The 24,067-nt window shown below is 35.8% G+C and overlaps 1 protein-coding gene and 1 long non-coding RNA gene across 2 annotated transcripts in view; both read right to left on the reverse strand.

Moving 5' to 3' along the window:
• Positions 1–220: 220 nt before the first annotated feature.
• The window catches only part of LOC118751304, a 34,809-nt gene continuing 10,962 nt past the window's right edge, over positions 221–24,067 (reverse strand). The window contains exon 2 of the long non-coding RNA XR_004994509.1: positions 221–477. This is a non-coding gene — a long non-coding RNA (uncharacterized LOC118751304). The remainder of the gene's footprint in view (positions 478–24,067) is intronic.
• Positions 7,941–10,591, reverse strand: LOC118751303. Its single transcript, XM_036486084.1, has 2 exons — positions 9,533–10,591; positions 7,941–9,470 (listed from the first exon to the last, which is right to left on the reverse strand). The coding sequence occupies exons 1-2, from the start codon at positions 9,725–9,727 to the stop codon at positions 8,550–8,552; spliced, it is 1,116 nt and encodes a 371-aa protein (XP_036341977.1). The 5' UTR covers positions 9,728–10,591; the 3' UTR covers positions 7,941–8,549.

The following is a 24,067-nucleotide window of genomic DNA, read 5'->3' on the forward strand; positions in this document are numbered from 1 at the left end:
CCTGTGGATTAACCTAAGGTACATACACATATGTATGCGTTTACATACACTCAAAAACTTCCATTCATTATATTTTATTAAGTGCTTACTTGAACAAGTCCAAATTCGAGATATTTAATGGTGGATAAGTGGTAATATCCATCGAGTCCACCTCCACCAACACCCGCACCAATACCAACAGCAGAGAGAAGACCGCTGGCAGCAATAGTTCCACGCCTAGTTCGATTTTGTGGTTCCATTGTAGATTCCAGTTTTTCCACAACAACAATTTGAATTTTTCCCAATTGCTTACTTTCATATTATTACTGGACGCATCCATGGCGTGCTGTAATGATGCACTAGCCTCTGTTGTATCGAAGTCTGTATTAATGTATGTATAAGTAGTACTATGTATGTATATTTGGGTGGAACCGAGGCAGTAAATGCAGTAATTTGCGACTGATCCTTTAAAAGTTTAGAAAATCTTAAACGTCAAACCTAAAATTAAAAAATTAAAATATGTAAATACATAAATTATTAAAAAAGTGCATATGTGATCTCATACATATGTACATATGTATGCATCTTGGACAAGAATTTTATATTGGACAAGAATTGATTTGAAAATTAAAAAAAAAAACACAACAACAAATACATAAGCGAAAACTTTTCTGGTAATACTTTGTATATTTGGAACTAAAGGCAAATGCATGCGCAATATTCCAAAATTACCACTTGTTACCAAAAAAGCTAAGTTTTGGTCGGTAGAAAACTAGTTCCTAAAGTACTCTAATTCCGGGTAGTTCACTAGTTTCGTAAATACTTCAAGGAATCTAGAAAGAGTAGTACAAAAATTGGTTAATTGGACAAAACGAAAATAATCCTCGTTGTTTTCCTTTTAAAAGTTTTATTTGTATGCAGGTAATGCAGAAAGACTAAATTAGAGGTTCCCAAACTTTTTTTCTCTCGTAGACTACTTTCAAAACTTTACTGGTTTCGGTGTACCCCCTGCTGCAACATTTCTAACATATGTATTCCCAAAGCTCGTCAAAAAATATGAAGATTGTATCCAACGATTTTAATTTGCATCGCGAGTGAGTTCCAAAACTAAATTCGGAGTGGTAAAAATAAAAATAAAATATTTTCATGTGCTCTATTTATTAAAATAATGTGATTACCAGGGAACGGATTTTTAGGACCTAAAAACCTATAAAAAAGGCAAAATAAAATAACGAAATAGGGTGGAAAAGGCAAAATAAAATAGCGAAAAAGGCAGGAAAAGGCACTAGGTATTGCAAAAGGGCAAAAAAGGCAAAATACAAGTAATTTTTAGCAAAAAAAACCGACTTAAAAAAAAAATGTATATATATACATATATTTCATGATTCAATGATCGGATCTAAACCAAATTAGTATGGGACCACCTCTGAGACACTACCTTTCCATTACAAAAAGAATTATTGGTTGACGTGGTCCAAAGTTATGCGGTAACATACATAAAAAAAAACAAAAAAAAAATATTCCGACGAACTGATAACAACCTCCTCCTTTTTTGGAAGAAAAAGCACTAGGTATTGCAAAAAAAAGGAAAAACAAGGCACTAAAAAAGACAGAAAATACGAAGAACAATCAAAAAATGCATTTATTTTAGAAAGGTTTATATTACAAGTAAAAAGAGAAAACCTATGAACTAGTTTCATTATATGAAAAACTTGTACTTTGAATCTTTGACTATTTTTTCCTTTCGAGTTTCTAATTAATAAAACTTTATGGCCTTATTCATAAAAAATAAAGTAGGTTTAAAGGGCTTTATAAAATGACATTTTCATACATTTTTCAGTTTATAAACCTTTTTTAAAGCTCTTTTATTTTTTATGAATAAGGCCATTAATCTGTATAGTTGTAGTAACATTGAACCACAAGATGCATTTTGAAGTTTTCTGGCAGCATTTTCATTCGATTTTCGCGAAGAAAAGCCTTGAATGTACTAAATGTGCACTCGACGTAAGTTGATAGAAGTGGAGCCCAATTTAAATATGGAACGTTTGAAACGTTCATATTATCAGGAATAAGGGCGTTTTCCGCGCCCTTTACAATTTTATCCACACCCCTTATTGTCTCCAAGCCTACGTTAGCTGAGAAAACGGCTTTGAATTTTTCCAACACCAATTTGGCAAGAGGTCCCTGCGCTTCTATAAGCCCCATGGGCATGTGTATATTTTTTTATCTTAAAAAAAATTGTAAATGCTATAATCGATTTTTTAAAGGTAGAAAAGGCAAGAAAGGGCAAATATCTTAAAAAAGGCAAAAAAAGGCAAAATCAAATGTGTATATATGGAATCAGGGAAAGCTAAATCGTGGACATTCTTAACCGAATATACTCATATCTCTTTAGCAGAAAAAAAGGCAATTTCCATAAAATCCGTTCCCTGGTGATTACACACTTCCAAGTTTTAGAAACAGAGCTCGTAAAGTTATTAAAGTACTCTCTCCTTCTAAGGAGTTATATTTTTTAAGAGCATTCCGAGCGCTAGCGTTATTTACACTATCTTCACCATAAACTCCTCACATGTTCGGCTCACTCATAAATTTGTATGTGGCGTATTTGTAAAATAGTTTATTTGTGTTGAGGGCACCTTTTTCATTTATATCGCTCCGAGTTTTAAGCAGAGATCACATGATTTCTACATTTTGGAAGTTACAGATTGGTGTTGTCTGGAATTTATTTTATTGGGGTGAACTAAAATTTCTAAACAGCACCACTCTGTGGCTGCCAAAATGTACAGATCGGTACAAATGTACAAATCGTGTGACTCCTGCTTTAAGGTGATGAGAAAAATATTTATCACTCGTATTTTCAGAACACAAAACCAAGGCTAATTTAAATAAGGTGGTGTTAGATACTAGATTAGCTTATTTGGTGTATGTTTTTCGCCTCACGGCTTCGAATGTCAAATTGAAAAATTTTGTTTGCATTTCCGCACACACTCTTATAGATTTTGACAGTTTATGCCGCCAAAGCAAAAACAAATTACATGTACATTTTTGTTTTCGTACTACTGCTATCACCTTATATTAATTCGCCTTGCACAAAACTTGAAACAACAAAACCGCAAAACTTTTTACGCCAAACTCTAAATTTAGAAACTGACAATAGAAAAAAGAGAGAGAAAAAGCAGTCCAACAAGTTGTCTACGGTCCACGCCTACTCAGTGAGAGCAAAAAACGAGATATATCTTCTGAGATTCCCTCGATGCCTCCCAGTCATTGCTTTGCGATGTATTCGCCCAGTTTCTGATGGGGACGTCGAAGCCCAAAGTCGGGAGTGCTGTAACTGGTTGCGGATCGTGGAATGCCTGGTCTAAACCAATTGTGGCCAAATGATCAGATGTCTCATTACCAGGTAATGGCCTGGCACCCAGAGTAAAGCAAGATCGTTATGTTTACCAACATAATTTAGTCGAGACTTGCATTGCCGAACTCGTTTGGAAGTACTTAGATAGAGGGCTGGCCAATGTATTCAGGGCAGCTTGGCTGTCACTGCAGACACGTAAACTCCTCCACCTATTTTCCACCACTTAGTCCATGGCTTTGAGGTTTGCGAATACCTCAGCCTGGAAGATGGAAGCTTATCCAATTTAACGTAGAAAAACACTCCAGATCCTGACCCAGAATCAGTTTTGTAGCCATCAGTGACGATTCCACAATGTGTGAGTCCGGGTACAGTACTGGAATTAAACCAGCATACAGCCTCAGGGAACTCAACATTAGGGGTGTGCCGGGTATCCGGTAGATATCCGGAATCCGGCTTAGCCGGCCTTTTTTCTGATATCCGACTATACTGGCCAGTATCCGGCCGGATTTCCGGATTTTGATTATAGAAGATTCAAAGATCTGCTTCAGTTGAAATCTGGCAGGAACTAAGTAACAAAAAAACTAATTTAAATATGAAAAATTCAGTCCAAACTTTTTTATAACCTTCTTTTATTTCTATTTAGATGAAAGATTTACAAATATTATTAGAATTAATTTCCACGCCAAAATACCCGTACTTTAGAGATGACACCCGCCATTAATACTTGGACATCCCTTTCGTTGATCGATTGAGCCTGTTTTCGCCACATTCTGCGGAACTGCGTTATTCTTAAAGGTGTGCATTTGGTTTACTTTTAATTTTGATTTCATATAGGCCCAATAACGCTCGATTGTTTGGAGCTCTGTACAATTCGGAGGATCGGCCTCTTTTAGTACAATGTTGATTCCATTTTGTGTATAAAACTCTTGCGCTTTTTTGCACAACGGCCTGTACCCAAATCAGGTCAAAACAATACAGGCTCTCAGAACAATACTCCAGGTGCAACAACACGTTCAGAGAGATTCGGATTCCTTTTCAAAGTCCTTGGAACATCCTTCTCCACTATCTTATTTATAAGTGCCTGATTTTCCGCCTTTCTCTCAATGCTGCATTTTTTCTTGATATTTAACAATACATTTTGTACCGTCGACCTTCCAATTTTCAGCAATTTTACTAACCGACATTGGGAGATGTGTGGAGTCCAAAATCAATTTTCTTTGCTGAAGTTCTTTGCTCTCCACATCATTTATTTTTAAAGTTACGCATATGAAAATTAAGTGTAATAAAAAACAACGATAGCAAAATCAGCGCACTAAATATACGGCTGATCGAGTAGTCGATAACAAAGTTATGCTATGTATAGTGCTGCCAAATTCCAAATGAAGCAGATCTTATTTAAAAATCTAGTTTAGATTTTTTTTTATATTTTTATAATCAAATTTAATAGTATCTAATTAGTAATAGAGTTAAAAATTTATATATTTTTCTTTATGGAAAGAAGCATTTCCGCATTGTCGGTCAAGAACCCATTTCTATTTTCAACCTAAATGCTACCCGATGCACTAAACACTCTTTTTGAGTTCACTGCGGAAGGTGGTTCGCAGAGATAATTCATTTCCAAAGTAAACAAATTTGGAAATTCTTTGCGACTATAGTAATAATGGAATTGGTGCTTATACATTTGTTAGTGTTTGGCCGGGCTTCTCCTCTGATTTGTGGGAGCGCATTGATGTTATCAAACAAGGGGAGGGAACTACAGTTTTACGCCGACTCCGAACGGCGATTAGGAAAAAACTTTTTCGTTTGTTTTTTATGTTGCGTTGGACCGGGCTTGAACCCAGGCCTGCGGAATGTTGGCGCGCACTGCTAACCGCTACATTACAGCGGCCGTCTGATGGACGAAGTCCAGAGGTTCACAAAGCAACCTCTGGAGCCGTCAGCATATGGGCAAGCCCTGAGCGGCATTCACAGGGAGTCAGTCTCAAGTTACGTAAACTCGAGACCTGCGAATGCCGTCTGGGCACACAACTACCTGACGTAGAAGAGACGGAGCTTCGTCTGCCTCGGGAGACTCGGACCACGATAGCCCAACTTCGCTCTGGCTACTGCAGCAGGTTGAACTCATACCTGAGCAGATTAGATGCAGATGTGCCAAATGAGTGTCCGGCATGCGGAGAGACACCCCACGACTCTACAGATCTCCTCGTATGCCCGGAAAACCTCACAAAACTAACTCCATTGTCCCTATGGACAGACCGTATAGAGGCTGCACGCTTCTTGGACCTTCCGTTAGTTGAAATTTACGACAACGACTGAGATACTAGCCGATCTGGGCGGGGTTGTTGTAGCCGCTACAATAATTACAACAACAACAGCAGCCGTCTATGATTCCACCAAATTAAAGGATCTTCTTGTCTGGGTATAAGGGGCAGCTGTAAATATTTCTCCATCGTTTGGCTACCCACATCACTAGAAAAGCTGGAATTAGTATCAAAGCCGTTGGCGATTTCCTCAAAGCATTACCAAATATCCTGCTTTCGCTCTTCAATAGAAGATTTCACTAGAATTCGACGTTTTTCATATAATTCAGCAGGTTTCCCTATGCTAACTGATTTATATTTTCGAATTATTTAGTTCACCATCTACCCAGTTTTTAGATTTATTGATGTCAGAAAAGAAATGGAGTTTTGAAACGTGTGTCAGAAAATATTGCAACAATGAAGCCTTACGGGGCGATTCGGAAAGCAAAAAGATATGTAACCATGCACATTAGTTCGATTTTCATCACATTTTAAATTTAAAAAATCAATCACGCGTTTTTTCTTAGCGGCGTTCATTGTTGTTTATCTTTTGTCTTTGACGTTTCTCCTCTATTTTCCAAAAATAAACGATAAATCCGGGTGGCAGACAGAAAAGTTATCTTTTTAAAACAGGATTATATCATAACTTGGATTTCAGAAATATGTATTCTTAATTACGTATTGGATAGTTCAGCTCGAAAAAGCAGATAATCTAGCTAAACAAAAGAAAACCTAATATAACAATATTGTAAAATTTATTAAGGGCAGCAGTCTACCGGATATCCGATCGGATATCCGAAACCGGAAATCTCTATCCGGCACATCCCTACTCAATATTATAGAATCTCTTCACCAAAGGTAATGGTGGCGTACTATCCTGTAGCATTGAAAAGACACAAGTGCTTAAATCTCTGTCGCCAGCAATTTTTTTGAGTGAGGCGACTGAGTCCAACATCCGCTCCTTTTTAGTCTGCAGGTGGAATTTAAGGCTTCCCCACGTATGAAGACACAAAGCGACGGTAAGTGTAGCAGTGCGTCAAGAGCACAATACTCAAAAAAATTAATGTAAACCAACCAATTAATTAATTAATGTAATGCAACCAGTTTGGTTCTTTACTATCGAAACCAGACAAATTTTCGTGGACCCCACTTACAACTCGTGGACCCCCATATTTTTTTTCACGCCAACGTAGACCCCCGTCGAGTCTCCCGTGGACCCCTGGGGGTCCACCTGGACCACTTTGGGAATCACTGGACTAAATCACCATTTTTTATATGAAAGCCCCGTGTTACATTCATCAGAAAAGGTATATACTAGAGCAGGCCTTCCCAAAGTGGGTGCCGAAATCGTATGCCTGGGTACCGCTAGTGGCTAGAGTATACTAGTGGTGCGGGCAAATTCTTTAAACTTTCCATACACAACGCAACGATTTGATTAAACTTCAACATGGCGGCCAGAAAATCAAAAAATTTTGATTTTTATTAAAATTACCTTCAGCAGCTCATTTCGCTCTTAAGCATAGTTCCCCTGTACGTTTTGTCAACGAAAAATTGAATCAGAAAATTTTCAGAAAAATTGCTGAAAACTTACCCTTTTCACAACCATTTTCGGTCCTTTTGTAGACCTAATCCGCGTTTCATTCACTTTTCTTCCCGTTTTCGGATTTTTTGCTGGCTGGGCTGTTCTCGTAACAAGCGCAGCAGCTTCGCGTACGTGTATATGTTACTTATTCTTTGGAGCTTCACAATCACTCTGTGAAAGAGCGAATCAATACGATTTTAGAGGCAGACGAGAACGAGCTTATAAAAAGTTTGAAAACTTGTGAATTTTTTATTTTGCAACTTGACGAAAATACTGACATAGTGGGACTTCATGTTCTTCTCGTGTAAGTGAGGTACCCATTCGCAATGCAAACCAAAATGGCGAATCCCATATGGCGGACGATTTCTTCAAAAATGTATAAATTTTTATGAAGCTTGTTATTTACTCCATATGTCTGTAGGGTAGAAGGGGGAGGCTTCGACAGGTTAAGATAAAATGTTTTTTTTTAGAGAAAGTAGAATAAGAAACAAACATCTCCTTTCACAATTACTGATGCCATGTATGTTTGTGACACTTCAGATTGGTCGTTAATGTACTACTTAATTTTATTTCAAAGTTCTAATCAAATAATTAGGAACAAAATATGTGACGAAACCTCCCATTTTCCGGGAGGCTTCGCCAATCATCTGGGTGGCTTTGACATTGGGTGGGAGGTTTCGACATTTATCAAACATGGCAGTTAAACATGCAAAATAGAAAAAGACTTCGTTGGAAAAAACTCTGAATACGATTTTCAATTCATAAATGTTATTTATTTCAATACAATAACAATTTTTTCGAACAAAAACATAAACAACTTAAGCATAAAAATGAAGTATAACTTTACTTTTAACGAACATCTAAATTTGAGAAGTCGAAGTTAAAAACAAATTTGCTTTGCGCGCGTGAAGTTCCTGGTGGATGTTCAGGTGTGGGCAATATACGTAATATGTCCTGCTTTGAAACCAGGTTTGTATCTTCAACAATTGGTTCATAGAAATATTGAGTTTTACTTTGGCGCCTGAGAAATTTCACGACGCACGTAGTACTTTCAACTTCTACGACTACACCAATGTAAAAGAAATCGGTTTTGTCAGTAAATTTAACTAGCACAAATCTATTTTCCTCAATATGCATTCCGTTGGTAACCTCCAACGCTGGTTGCTCATTCTCGTGCTCTTCGTTCTGAACATGAATTCCGTCAGTAACCTCCAATTCTGGTTGCTCATTGTTGTGCTCTTCAACCTCACCAAAGTCATATGATTTATCAGAATCAGCCAGGCTATAAGAACCGTTTTCACTTGATGATGAGGAACTTATCTTTCGTTGTTTTTTAGTTTTTAGTTTTCGCAATGTTTTTGTTTTTTTTACAAAATTTTAGCTTTTTTGGTAGCTTCAATTTTTTTATGCTTTGTTCTTTCAACTCCTCCAAGCGTGCTTTTTCTGGAGAATCCGTATAAATTCTTGACTTGCCTTGATTTTTAGTAATAGTTCTCTTTTTCCTCACTATTGGAAGTGGACGGATAACCTCTGGAGAGAAACAATTCGGTTCAGATGGTAGGATTATATTCTCAAAACTTTCGGCTTGATTTTGGTTAGTTTCAATAGCAATCTCAGAGTTTGTTTCGATTTCGGACTGGGAAAAATCAGACTGAGGAAATATTAATGAATTATATGGAAGGATTCCAGTAGCTGAAAACCCTTTTACAATATTATCTGGAGAAAAAGCTCGTAAAAATGGAGTCCTCGTAAGTTCTGCAATAAGTGAAATCTCGATTTTCTTTCCTGGATTGTTGACTGTAAAATCATTAAAGGAATGTTTGCAAAATTTCTTGAAAGGTCCAAACACCGATACATCAAGTGGTTGAAGTTTGTGTGACGTATGCGGTGGGAAAGACAATAAGCATATGCCGTTATCGCGACTGTAAATGACGCTATCTAGACTGCAATGAGAAGCATGGTTGTCCATCAAAAGTAGTATGGGGTCGTCGATAGTGCAACGAGCGTGACTTCTAATATGGATAAGAACATCTATAAAAAGCTCCGAGTTCATCCATCCGTTGTTGGCTAGAAGTGCTATTGAGCCTGGTACTGATCCGTTAAGAAAATTTGGATTCATTCGCTTGCGAGGAAAAACGTAGATCGGTGGAATGTGATTTCCAGATGCGTTAACAATTCCTACCATTGTAACTAAACTTCCCCGCTCTGCGGATGCGGCTTGAGAAACGGTTCGTTTTCCTTTTTCAGCTATGACCTGTAAATTTGTATATACTTACATGAAGTTTATTTGCAACAACAAATCGGAACAAGGCTTACTTTTGGAGAATCCAACACCGTACTTATTCCAGTCTCATCTATGTTGTATATTCGCTCAGAGGGAAAGTGGTGTAATTCGTATACCTTTTTCAGGTTTGAAAAAAATAAAGAAACAGCTTGGTTAGAAAATCCAAAAATGCGTGATATGCTAGTGTTTTCAGGTTTGCGTAGACTAATTTCTTTATTTCGATGCATAAAACATTTTAGCCAATCAATTCCAGCTTGTTTTTCTTTGTCCCAACTTGGTGGATGTTTTATTTTGTATGTAGAAACAAACTCGAAAACGAACCGTCTAGCCAAGTCATACGTCAATCCATGATGTAGATTTGAACACTTTTTGAAGTAAAGCGTTAATTCCTTTTCTTGCGTAGCTGTAAGTACTTGGTTCGAAGAAAACTTCGACTGGAAATATTTAGCAGTTCCCACATTTGTTTGCTCTTTTGCAATTCGAGATAATAGTGTTGTACGCTTCAAGCCATATTTTCGAGCAGCGCTTGTTGGTGTTTCTTTCTTTTGTTTTATGTCCTCGATGGCTTTTTTTCATATTATCTTCGTCGATGATTTTCTCCGGAAACTTTTTTTTATAAATATTTGGCATCTTGATAGCTGTAAAATATTGCTTGCTAAGTGAAAAAGAACAGAAGGGAGGCTTCGACAATTTGTCGAAACCTCCCAAAAGAGGTTGTCGGATCCTCCCTTTTGCACTTATGCCAAATTTTTCTCTTTAAAGAAATACATCTTATTGTTACTTGAAATATCTTTAGAACCAACAAAACACAATTTTATTAAAATATTAATGGGGAAAAAACGGAACGAATACGTTATAGATTGCACACTTTACACAAGAATACTTACATACAATTTTTACATGAACACACTTCAAAAATAAAAAATACGTCTGCACACTATCGTCTGCCAACAAGCACTGAATAGTTTTCATGACAGCATCACAGTCAATTTGGTAACTGTTTGTTCTAGGAATGAGAACAACGGCAGTAATAACGACTGCCAGATTTGAAAAAGTCGAAGCCTCCCTCATGTCGAAGCCTCCCCCTTCTACCCTATTTGACAGATTTCAATGAAATATAGGAATTAGGGAATTAGGGATTTTCGTCGTCTATGCATCAGCATCTACCAATAGAAATACTAGTAGCATCATACCAGTTGATCGTATTGTATGCCAATTCATCCCTCGTGAAATGAATAAGTATGTCATTTTGCTCGCGGCGCTCCAACAGTCACAATGGCCGGCAGAGCAAATGTCCTATTCCTGAGGTCCGGGGTTCAAGTCCTCGGGTAGGGAAACATTTTTTTACGTTTTACTATTAACAGTGAAGATAGCTTTGATTTAGAAAAGAGCAAAGCAAAATAAGGTCAAGTGTTTTTAGATCAAAAGTAAAACAACTAAACAATTTGTGCAAAATTGATGTTTAGTCTTGTTTTAACTTTTTTTAAATACTTTATTGCATTTTTTCTGACTTTTTCGCCCGAGAGGTCTTTGATTGAATTTCTGGTCCCAGCTGTCGCACCTCGGAAAACAATGGCAAATCTCCGAGCGTACTTCTGCCATAAAATATCTTTTTCGGAGGTGGAATAACAGTGTAGATCTCTCCATTTGCGTCACAACATCAAGAAGCACAATACGAATTGGAGAAGCTCGGCCAACATAGAAAACATTTAAACGCCAAACATTCATTTATTGGTATAAAATATGGGTAAATCCGAGAAATAGTCAACCATAAATGAAAAAAATGCATGCCATTCAAATTCTCGCATATAAGTTGCATATACCTTGCCTTATACTATAAAATTTTTTTTAAACATAATTTTTTTGCAAACAAAAAAATAAAAACAAACGTCCGAACGTAACGTCCGAACGCTAGGATTTGCCCATATGGTATACTCTCCATCCCCAAATAACTTAGGATATAGTTATAAAACTATTTAGGCGTTTCCTTAATCTGGAAAAAGCCTTGAAAACGTCGAAAAACTCAAAATTTTCATTGAGAAGTCAAGATTTTTATGAAATGAAAAGACCGGTTTGTTCTATATTCGAAATATTAAGATTTCAAAACAACCGCCTATATATGTATGTCCAAAAACCCCGGTGGAACTTTTTTGTTTCTGAATAAAGCCTAACTCTTTTTTTAGTAAGGTCGTCATCGTTTTATGAGAGCTATAGATTTATAGTATAAGAATAAAAATCTAGGGATGGTATTTCCAAAATAAGTGAAGGTATAAATAACTTAAAACGGGTTTGAATGCCACAACTGTTTAATGGCAAACTATGGTCGTGAACGCGACCTTTTCGGCGACATAAATATTTTAAAAATCGATATCAAATAAAAAAGCATTTCCCTAAAACAAGAAACCAGTTTCTTTATTATAGAGTTACTGTTTTTTTTTCTGTAATATTACGAAAAATTTACTCAATTTGAAAAGTTTTTCATAAATTCAGGTTCAATCTAAAAATAGTGCGTCATTCATTTGAGGAAATAAATTTACTCAATATAAGTAATAATTTTGTCAGTGCTGTTAAGACGAAGTTAATTGCTTTCTTGGCAAATATCGGCTGTGGCGTCGCGTGAAGACTGCTGTTTCTTGTTCTGAGATCGCTGGTTCGAGTCCAGTTGGAGGTAGTAAGGTAAGTCAATTATTTCAATTCTAATATAAATTACAAATTGTAAAATTAATTTCATATGCAAAAATCTAATCATAAAAACTAAATGAAAAATTACGTAGAACACGAACAACTCATTCTAACTTATCACATTTGCATGAACAGCTTTACGAAAAAATTCCAAAAGAAGCATTGTACATACATATATATGTAGGGCTGCCAGATATCTCTGTTGCCAAACCGGGACACTTTAGGGGAAAAAGGGGGGGGAGGGGCCTCTCGCTCCCTTCCCTTTCGCTTCGAAAAAATTACGCGCGAAAGGATGTAGTAAAATTTTATTTTGACAGACAAGAACAAAAACATAAAATCATGAGATCATGAGATCATTACAACGTAAGCCAACAAATAAAACAACTTATCATAACTAAAGCAGAGAGAATTTTTCACAATGCACGCACCTTTTTTATCCTTTATATAAATACAGTTTATACTAAATACATCAAAACACATAAATATAAAATTTCTAAACTTTGTGCTAAACTCGGGAAAATTCAATAAATTTGCATACAAATTTGCAACTTTCGAATCAGACTTATAAATATTTTAAAAATGAAGTTTTGCAGCCCATTAAATTTTAGTTGATTTTTGGTATTGGTTTTACTGAGAATTTCTTCCATACAAACTATGTTCGACAATACTTTTTATATGGAAGACACTGTCAGCAAAAAAATAAATAAAAAATTCTAAAAATCAACGAAATTTTCTGGCAACTTCAGACTTGCACTTTATTAATTGGCTCAAAAGCTACATTTTCAAATTTTTCTAAAGGATCTGATTGGAAGTTGTGATCTGATGAAAGAGCCTCCGAGAAAATAATTTTGTACGGCACTGTTAAGTACTCTAGGTTTCATGAAAGAAAAAAATTACAAAAAAAGTAGAAGATAACATTAAAATATCGAATCATATTTTTCGTTGCTGTGAAATTGCTTCAAAACTTCTGTCTTTTCCTTAGTATAATTGTAAAACTCTGTGCACGACATTTTAAACGTATTTAGGTACATACATATATTAATCATTTATTGCTTGTGCAAAGTTCAACTATCTGGAGATGTAACTACATATTTCAAAAATGAAATCGGTGCACTGAGAGAAAGAAGTTTAGAATCAGCGTTCGGACTACTGAAACTCTACTCGGGAGTAAATGACTCGAAAAATTGGAGTAAAAATGAAATTTTCGGAGCAGATTAACATTCGAAATAGTATAAGAAAAAATTAGTTTCATTCCTAAACTGTTCTGAATAAAACCTGTTAAACCGTCAAAAAGGAAAATAGCTCTTAGAGAAAGAGAGAGAAGCCAAAAAGTACGGGAACGCTTCTCTGGTAAAAACTGGTAAAACTGTTAAAAACACCGTGGACGCCATTTTTTTTACATGGCAGTTTTTTGTCATTTGGCGATCTGCTAAATTATACGCAAATACAGCAAATTATAAGCAAACGTCAGTAGAAATTATTTGGGTTAAGTTTTGCTGTTTCTGACAAAGAGATTACCGTTTTTACTCTCCCATTTTTCCCCTACTTTGCTAGTAGTTTTTCCATAAACTGATTTATAATGTTTAAAAAAAAACGTAAATTATCGGACGGCGTATAAATTCCTGACCTTTTGTTAATAAGAATTCTTGCGAACATTAAGCTTTCACCTGATTCGACAATAAGCCTGTTCCTGTATTTATATTTAATGAGATTCATCTCCGAAAATTTTGTTTCGGCAGCAGCACTACTGTGTGGTAAAATAGCTAATGATAAGCTCTGCCAAATTGCTAAACATACACACATACACAAAACATTTTTCTGGTCCTTAATCAATCCCTTGCTTTGAAAAATAAAAAAGTGATTCCGCAAAAAAAGGGTTAAAGAGTAAAAGAGATAACTTCTGTCACACCTTTCTATACAAAATCTTGGTGCCACAAAAGTGATTGGACAAAAATTTTTAAAGTTAATTATTTTGAAATATATACCTAATGTGAATGGAAAAAAGTAAAAAAAATTGAGCATATTTCCGGCAGGGTAGGGAGTAAATTTTAAATTTAAAAAAGAAATCGGAGTAAATCTAGGCGATCGGAGCAAATTCCGGAGGCTGTTTACAATTAAGAAAGCGTGCTAAATTTAAAAAAATGCGCATATGAAAGAGCACCATCCCAACTCGTAATTCATTTAAGTATAACAAATTTAGTACAGAAATATTCAATTCAAATTCTTCCTTTGAGGATTGCTTTTTCATAATTAAGTTAAAAAAATATTTAAATTCCATGCTGCCTGTAATGGGATTTGACCCTGACCCTCTGGAAATTAGCAAATTGTGGCAAGCATCTTCACGTACAGACATGTATGTAAATGTGCATTCAAATGTTGAGTTTGAATCAACAATATTATTTTAAAATACGAACATTTTAAAACGATAATCAAATAAAAAATATTCATTTTTACTGTGCGTTATTTCCCTCAGTGAGTTCATAAAATTTTCCGAATATTACAACGCGTTTTTTTCTCTTAGTGTAGTGATTTTTTTGTATAATCAAAACGAAAACCGGGACACTAAAACGAAACCTGGGACATTTTAAGGTTGGACACCGGGACAAATAGTCTAAAACCGGGACATGTCCGGGAAAACCGGGACGTCTGGCAGCCCTATATATATGGCCATTTTACTGAGGTAATACTTTTATTTTTTTAACCTTTTTATTGGTTAACCTCTTTCGGCTGCATAGAATATACGTAACTATGTTCATGCCTGCATACATACATTCATACATAGGATATATGTATTTACCCATACTCGTCACCAGTGTTGCCACTTGAGATATTTTTATGTACCAAAATGCCTACCAAATCAGTATCCAAACTACCAAAAAATTTTCCGAACATTAAAACGAAATTTCTTGAATTCACGGATTTTTTAGCTACACAAATTAGCAGTAAAAATTAGAATCTTTCTCCCAAGACAGGCAATTTATCGTTAAATTTCAACAGCTGATCAATCATGTCTTTGAAAAGGGAGAAAACTCATACTTGTGACAACTCTTACGTGTGAACAAAATTTAAAGCAATTTTTTAACGTGAAAACGCAGTTACCCAGTCAGCAGAGAAACGTAAATTTCACTGACAATTTTTTGTATCCAGAAACGCATTGAAAACGACTACAGTTTTCGTTCATTAACCGACTTCCAAAAAAGGAGGAGGTTATCAGTTCGTCGGAATATTTTTTATTTATTTTTTTTTTTTATTTATGTTACCGCATAACTTTGTACCACGTCAACCGATTTCGATAATTCTTTTTGCATCGGAAAGGTAGTGTCTCAGAGGTGGTCCCATACTAATCTGGTTAAGATCCGATCATGAGATATATCATGAGATATATATATATATATATATTTTTTTTTTATATGAGAGTTGAAGTCGGTTTTTTTTTTGCTAAAAATTACTTGTTTTTGTATCTGGAAAACGTTCGAAAAGGAGGACGTTATTTGAAAGCAATACCTGTATAATGCATCTCGGCGGCAAGTAAAGAAATCTAAAGACCTTGTCAAGGAAAATGGTATTTTTACATCATCCAATTTAAGAAAAGGTAAACCGTTAAATGAGAAAACTGTAGCGTTAGTCAAAGGTTTTTATGATTGTGATGATAATGGAAAACTTTTAGGGGGAATGAAAGATACAGTATCAGTTAAAAAACCTGATGGATCTCGAGAACTGCACGCTTTATTTCAACAAATTTGCTAATGGAACACATTCTATTTGTGTTTGCATTTATCACGAAAATATAAACTTAATGTTAGATGTTTTAATGCTAGATGTTTTAAATATCTGTGATCTTACAAATAAATACTGATTTACATTTAAAAGATTATAAAGACTGCACTGTGACTTATTAGTATGTGACAAAAACTCTTTTGACTGCTACGGTGGAAAGTGTCTCAATTGTAAGGGTGAAAATTTTAATTTTCCAAATACAATTAGACTTCAACAACACTTAGAAGATTGTTTAAATAAAAACTTCATTGACAAAATAACATTTCATTGTTGGACTACTACAGACCGAGCGAAAATGGAGAGAAGAAATCAAATCAAAAATCATCAAATCAAAATTTTTCAAAGAGTGTTTAAAAAAACACGAAGTAATAGTCTGTATGGATTTTTCTGAAAATTTATAATTTGTGTCTCAAAATGCAATAAGCGGAGTATAATAACGAGCAATGTTCTCCTTTCACAATTGAATGCTATTATAGAAAAGAAAGCGGATATTTTGTTTTTCACCAAACTTTGCGCAGACCATCTTCGACATGTTTACGTTCATCTACAATTTTTTAAAATGGCGGAACCAAAATATTTCTAAAAACGTACACATTTCCAACTTTTTAACTAGATTTTCTAGAATAATTTCGAGTATGCAGCTTTGTAGCCCATACAATTTTAGTATAACAATTTGCAAGTTGCAAGTTTATAAAAAAGTGCCACGCAGTTTTCCCATGCAAAGTATGTTCGACATTTTTTTTTATATGGAAAACCGTGTCAGCAAAAAGAAAAATATTCTAAAAAATCGACGCGAACTTTTAGCAACTTGAAACTTGCACTTTATTATACTAAAATTTAATGGTCTACAAAACTGCATACTCGAAATTATTCTAGAAAATCTAGTTAACTGCATACTCGAAATTATTCTAGAAAATCTGGTTAAAAAGTTGCAAATTTGTATGCAAAATTTTGGATATTTTGGTCCGCCATTTTGAGAAAAAAAAATAGTAATTCTTAAAAATTTGAGATAAAAGTACACATGTCAAAGATAGTCTGCGCGAAGTTTGGTAAAACTGAGAATTCCCGTTATAATAAAGTGCAAGTTGCAAGTGGCTAAGAGGTCGCGTTGATTTTTAATAATTTTTTTCGCTAACCTACGAGCACATCTGCATGTTAAATGGGAAATAAAAGCGTTTGTTATATTGAGTTAAACCACCTCAACTGTGTCAATGAATTTTCATTGATCTTCTGGAAACTGATGACATTTGTGAAAATGTGTACCCAATGATCACACAAAAAAGCACTTTCAACGGTTTTTTTTTAATTTCGCATAGTTTATAAGATATTCAGTATTTAGAATATTCGCAACATTCTAAAGGAAAGATCATAGCCCGGGCCTGCTTTGCAATTATTGAATGCAATTTTTTTGAGTTGTAAAATTTACTTTCTTTACAATGAATATATCTATAAAATAAAATTTCCAAATTTACTGCAATTTTTATAAAAGTGCAAAAAACAATTTTATTTATTTAAATGTTCTAGGCTTGCGATTTCTGTCAAATTTTCACTTAATATGCTCTGTACTCTTGTTTTCATATTTCAGAAAGAAAAGATTGGTATTTTTAACTCTAGAGTCCGTTTCGATTTTATTATCTTGCTTGAAATTATATTCATATGTAAGTAAAAAACAAGCTTTTATATTGCTGGGATGGAGCAGCTGCCCAGTATAAAAATAGATTCAACTTTCGCAATTTGTATGCACATGAGACTGATTATAAAATTAAAGCCGAATGAAATTTGTTTGCTACTTCGCATGGGAAAGGGGCATGCGATGGCATCGGCGGAACTGTAAAAAGGCATGTTTAGGGTTCGAACGATACTATCGATATTGAGTAAATATCGATACTGAGAGTATAAGAATGAGTACTTTAATACTCGATACCTTATTTAGTGATTTTACTCGATACTTTCGTAGTATCGAATACTTTTTAAAAACCACACTTTTTAAATTTTTCCTTCCATTGCCAACCCAATTTTCTTTGCTTATATGGATCAGTGTTGCCACTTGAGAATATTTTTATGTACCAAAATGCCTACCAAATCAGTATCCAAACTACCAAAAAATTTTCCGATCATTAAAACGAAATTTCATGAATTCACGGATTTTTTAGCTACACAAATTAGCAGTAAAAATTAGAATCTTTCTCCCAAGATAGGCAATTTATCGTTAAATTTCAACAGCTGACCAATCATGTCTTTGAAAAGGGAGAAAACTCATACTTGTGACAACTCTTACGTGTGAACAAAATTTAAAGAAATTTTTTAACGTGAAAACGCAGTAACCCAGTCAGCAGAGAAATGTAAATTTCACTGACAATTTTTTGTATCCAGAAACGCATTGAAAATGACTACAGTTTTCGTTCATATTTGTATCTGGAAAACGTTCGAAAATGAGGACGTTATTTGAAAGCAATACCTGTATTTTTGTTTTTCAAGCGGCGTGGCTGAGCGTGCAGAATAGCGTTCTTGTATTTGTTAGCTTTCAGAAAGTGGCGTGTTCGATGCCGTCAGGTACTTCCTTAATTAATTTATTTTTTCGAACTATGAAAAAGCATCTCTCAAGTGCAGAAGGAAAGCATTTTCAAAACATTTTTGCCTACCAAAAGCTTCATCAAACCAACCAAACTACCAAAGGAAGCTGAAGCTACCAATTTTGGTCCAATTGGGCCTAAGCGGCAACGCTGCTGGTCACTCGTTATAATAGGTGTGTATAGTAACTTCTCAAGTAAAAAATTGCGGCGAGAGCGTAAAATTGAGAAGAGAAAATTAGCAGAAAAATTTATTGAACACAAAGCTAGTAAAAACTTGCAAGTGAATAGTTGTTTCACCGTTTTGACATTCTGCTTTAAACATTTTACTATTTATAAATCAGTTTTAAACTCTTTGCTTTACACACAAGCTCTTAAACAGTTCAGTACATCATTAATATTTTGATTTCCACTCATTTTACTTTTGTTTGTGCTAAACCAATTGAACAAATGGCGGATTTTGACTTTTATTCTTCTTCTGCTAGCTAATTTCTGCTAGTAAAAATTTCACTGGCAAGAATATGCAACTCTCCCGTGTTGTTACGCTCTCAATTCAATGCCCCCTTGCAAATTTTCTGGGTTATTATACACTTTTCCAGTAAAAATTCCCGAAAAATTATTACTGACTACTTGTTACTATACACACCTAATGATTCAACCAAATAAGCTTTGAACTTTACGGATACATATGGATATGTATACATTCATAGATTATTCATGGGTCACACACATTCACTTGTATAAAGTCCTTGGCACCCGATGATGTATTTAATTTTTAGTACCAGGTTCTTTTTAAAGTTTTCAATATTTGGATAGCTTTAAAAAAATATTTTGGAAAAACATTGCATTTCGATATCTATTAAGTAAATTGCTTACTACAAAGTTTAGGTGGCAACCCTATTCCGAAATACGCTGGAATGAATGGTACATATCTTCAGCATATATGCACTGTGTATACATAAAAAAAATGCTGCTTGAAATAAACAAAATAAAAATTTTTATTACATAGAAGCGTGGCAACCCTGATGGAAAACAATCATCATCATTGATATCCGTATTGCCATGTTTTATATAAATTGTGTAGAATTGAAAATATGTGGCAACCTTACAATATTATCCTAAGGGATAACATTTTGTATATAGGGAAAGCATTGTATAAGAACCTTCTCTTGGTACCCATGAATAGTAATATTTTACCTTTTTATAACAAAAAATTAAATAAATATGCGATCCAAAATAGGTGGCAGCCCTATTAAAAACATTTTTAAATTAGGAATATTTAAAATACCTTCCATTTGATACCCATATTAAGATGTTTTAATTAATTTGTAACTAATTTCGAATAGGTGGCAACATTATACGAGTCTTCTCGGAGATAGTGCCTATTCAGATAACATTAAAATCCAAAACATTGTCTGCGCACAAAATTTCATCAAAATCGTTAGAGCCGTTTACGATAACGCTATGAGTATACATATATGTATATATACAAGAATTGCTCGTTTAATGTAATAAGATTTGCTTATTTGTTTTATTCCATACAAAGTACATATGTACATATGTTCGACAATTATTATTGTATGCAGAAAATGAGCAACACCTTCCACTAAAAAAAATTACCAAAAATAATACGATTTTCCTGCAACTTTAAACTTGCACTTTGTTGTACTAAAATTGAATGGGCTATAAAACTGAATAACTAAAAAATCTGACTAGAAAGTTGCAAATTAGTACGCAAATTTGTTGAATTTTCCTGAGATTTGCACAAAGTTTAGAGGTTTTATTTTTATGTTTTTTGGTGTAGTATGAACTATATTTTTATAAAATATTATCGAATAATAATAAAAAACTTTGCATATATTGCGAAAAATTCGCTGTGTCAATACTTTTGTTCGCCACTGTATATACATATGGCCATTTAACTGAGGTAATTATTGTATTTTTCATTCTCATATATATAAGATATATGTATTTACACAATACTCGTCACTTGTTTCAAATGATTTAACCAAATAAACTTTGAACTTTACGGATACAGATGGATATGTATTCATATATAGATTATTCATGGATCAGACACATTAATTTGTATAGAGTCCTTAATTTTTTTTATTTATTTGTTTTATTCTTATGGCTTTAAACATCAAAAGTAAAGTAGGTTTTAAAGGCTTTATAAAGTGACATTTTAATAAAAATTGTCGATCTGTAGTTTAATTTTTTATGAATTTGGGTATTACATTACAAAGATATTAAGTTAAAAATTGTGCATACAAAAATACATTTACATACATAGGTACATATATTAATATATGAGCCATTTGTTTTGAAAATGTCATGAGTCACCTTTTAAAAAAAATCGAGTTAACTATAACACTAATTACAATTTAACTGTATCTTTTCATTAAAAAAAAAAGAAAAATTGAGAACTACTGAGGTTTTGTTCGAGGGAAGTTTTATTAATCAGATGTTTATTTTGAAAGGGGCATAAGTCACTAAAAAAATCAACTTAATGATAGCATTGACTATACCGAGGAAAAATCAATTTTACATCAAAAAATTTACTCATAAAACTAGGAGCCAAATATAGTAAAACCGCCTTTTTAGTTTTTCTATCCGGCGTCATGATTTTTTTAAAGTACTTTGAATTTTCAAATATATACATACATACATATCGTCACCTGAAATGCAAAGAGACGTAACAATATCGTACATGAAATGGAAAAAGTCTTGACTAATATTTTAATATTTTTTTTCCTTAAAATGATGTGGGGTGTTGTAATTCGATGAAATCCATCATATAAATCAAAAAGTGATTTTGAATTTTTTATTAGTTGTGACTTTTGCATTTCAACGATATGTTTGTTATGTCTTTTTGCATTTTAGGTGACGATATATAATTAGTTTCAAAACTTTTTCAAAAAATTCAGTTCAATGTAGAATAACAGAATAAAAGAAAGAGAAAATTCTGTAAAATTTAAAAATTGTAAATTTTTTGATGCAAAGGGGCGAATAGTTATTGAAAATGTGTGACGGCCCTGGAATCTTTAACTAAAATGTGTTAATTACACAGGTTTACAAAAAAATTTATTATTATTATTTTTTTTTTCGTAGGAGAGGGAAATGCTTTATGCACTGGCCGGGGGGCTAGTCTCTATACTACCTTCCCCGAGTGTGGGACTCCCACCGAAGCGTGTTGGGCTACCCACTAAAACCCAAACTTCCACCGCCCGCGCCTGAATACCGCATCTGACACCGCAATTCTGCATGTCCTCAGATGCAGGAGCGCGCTGATAGAGTCTCGGGGCTGCTCTTTTTTAGGGGCGTTTCATTCGGGTGTCCTCAGTAAACATCCGTCCTCTCGTTTGCAGCGGAGTACGAATTCCACTTATCTCGCAACTGCTTCCCACTTGTCTGCAATGGAGATCATTACCCCAATTATGTTGTTCGGAGTTATGTCTCCGTATCTTTCTTCCAGCATTCTGCGCGAAATCAAGAAGTGTTCGCAAGTGTAGAATGTATGGGGCACGTTATCTTCGACGTTTCCACAGTAGTGACAGAACGTTGAGTCCACCCTTCCCATTCTATGAAGATATTCTCGGAAGTAACCATGACCGGTCGGCTATCAGGGTGTGCGTCCATCGACCTTTTGTGCTCGCGTTCCAGTTTTGTTGCGTCAGCTCATATTTCTGCCCCGTACAGGAGCACCGACTGGACTGCTGTCATCATAAGTTTCCTGCGGCATGGCTTCGGGCCGCCCACGTTTGCCATCAGCCAGCTTAGAGCCACCGTGCTCTGCGCAGCTTTTTCACTTACTCCATGGATGTGTTCCCAGAATGTGAGTTTGCTGTCAAGCTTCACCCTAGGTATTTTGTAGACCTAGAAGTTGTCACGAGTTGAGGTCCGACCATCATGTTTATAATTGTTGGGATCCGTTTCCTGGTGAGGAGCACGATCTCTGTTTTGGCTGTAGCCAATTGCAGACCGTGATCGCTCATCCATCCACTGACGTTGCGCATGACCTGGTTTAGCTTGAGCTGTGCTAGCTGGACGTTTCTTGCTGTTATGACGGCGGCTACGTCGTCCGCGAAGGCGACAAGGAAGGCGCAAAGAAGGCGCAAGTACAGATCCCTGTGCCGCTCCGCCAGTTATACGTCTCTTTCTCTGACCTTGTGTTGTGTCGTACAAAAGCCAACGGTCTCTGAGGTAGTCCCGGATCATATCTAGCAACTATGTTGGAACCTTGAAGGACCGTTCCAAGGCCTCCAGCATGTCGTACCATCTTGCCGAGCTGAAGGCGTTCTTGACGTCCAGTGTGACTAGCAACAGTATTGGCCGCGCCTGATGTCAGGCTTCTTCGGCCTCGACTACTTCGCTAATTGCTCCTATAGTTGAGTGTCCCTTCCTGAAGCCATGTTGTTGGGGTGAAAGGCCTCCCTCACTTTCTATGGCTGACGTCAAGCGTATTTTGAGCAGACTCTCCATCACCTTGCCTGCTGTGTCTAGCATGCAGAGTGGCCGGAAAGATGAAGGAGAGTTTGGGTCCCCTTTGCCCTTGGGTATAAGCACCAGTCTCGCCTTCTTCCATTGGCTTGGGAAGACCCGGGCCCTAAGGCAGCTGTTGTACATGTTAAGCAGGACATCAGGGCTCGTTTTCGCTGCTAACCTGATTTCCTCCGCCGGCATGCCATCGGGGCCTGGAGCCTTGCCGGCTTTCATGCTTCGCAGGTCTAACTTCGGCTCGTCTGTCGAAAACAGTGGTGCCTCGGCTTGCTCCTCGACGAACACTGTATCTGCTCTTAATGGGTGTATGGGAAATAGTGCATCCACTATATTCTTAACTCGGGCCTCATCCATCGCTTGCGATGATGTATGGAACTTTTTTATCACTATTTTATATCCCTGGCCCCATGGATCAAGATGCACTTCGCCACATAGCGCATTTCAGCAGTTCCGTTTAATCTTCTGTATCTCGGTCCCAAGTGCTTTCTTGGCGCTTTTGTAGGCTGCTACTCTGGTCAGCGCCTCGGGTCTACCACGAGCGCGCGTTGCGAGTCTCCGCATTCTATGGCAGGCCCTTCGCAGCTCAGCAATTCGGTCATTCCACCAGTATACCTGCTTTTTACCTAACCATGCTCTCCTCTGCGGCATCGAGGCTTTGCTCCGACCCCGCTGCTCTCTGGGCGATGGTTAGGGTTAGCAACCCATATCGCGGCCGAGCCTTATTGGTGAACATACCAGGTTTCCTTTGTTCTATAGGGTTCACTGATGATGACAGCGTCTGCTCTTTGTACAAGAACCAATTGGTCCAGCACGTCATCAGCTACCCTACTCCTGCTCATATTGCCTTGTATAAATTTAATCATATTCTCCCAAGCTTTGTCTTAGCCTCAGCAAGGGCAGCCCTGAAGGCCTTCATAGAATGGAAAGGGTGGACTCAGCGTTCTGTCACTACTGTGGAAACGTCGAAGATAACGTGCACCATACATTCTTCACTTGCGAACACTTCTTGATTTCGCACAGAATGTTGGAAGAAAGATA

This window comes from Rhagoletis pomonella, unplaced genomic scaffold, assembly GCF_013731165.1.
Source record: "Rhagoletis pomonella isolate Grant_MI unplaced genomic scaffold, Rhpom_1.0 Rhpom_scaffold_00644, whole genome shotgun sequence".
Taxonomy (NCBI): Eukaryota; Metazoa; Arthropoda; class Insecta; order Diptera; family Tephritidae; genus Rhagoletis; species Rhagoletis pomonella.

Excerpts from the sequence above, each read along its gene's own strand:
- LOC118751303 (XM_036486084.1), bottom strand. The coding sequence starts at position 9,727 with ATGCATCGAAATAAAGAAATTAGTCTACGCAAACCTGAAAACACTAGC. Across the intron at positions 9,471-9,532 it reads CGGTGTTGGATTCTCCAAAA|GTCATAGCTGAAAAAGGAAA; the intron begins GTAAGCCTTGTT and ends ACAAATTTACAG.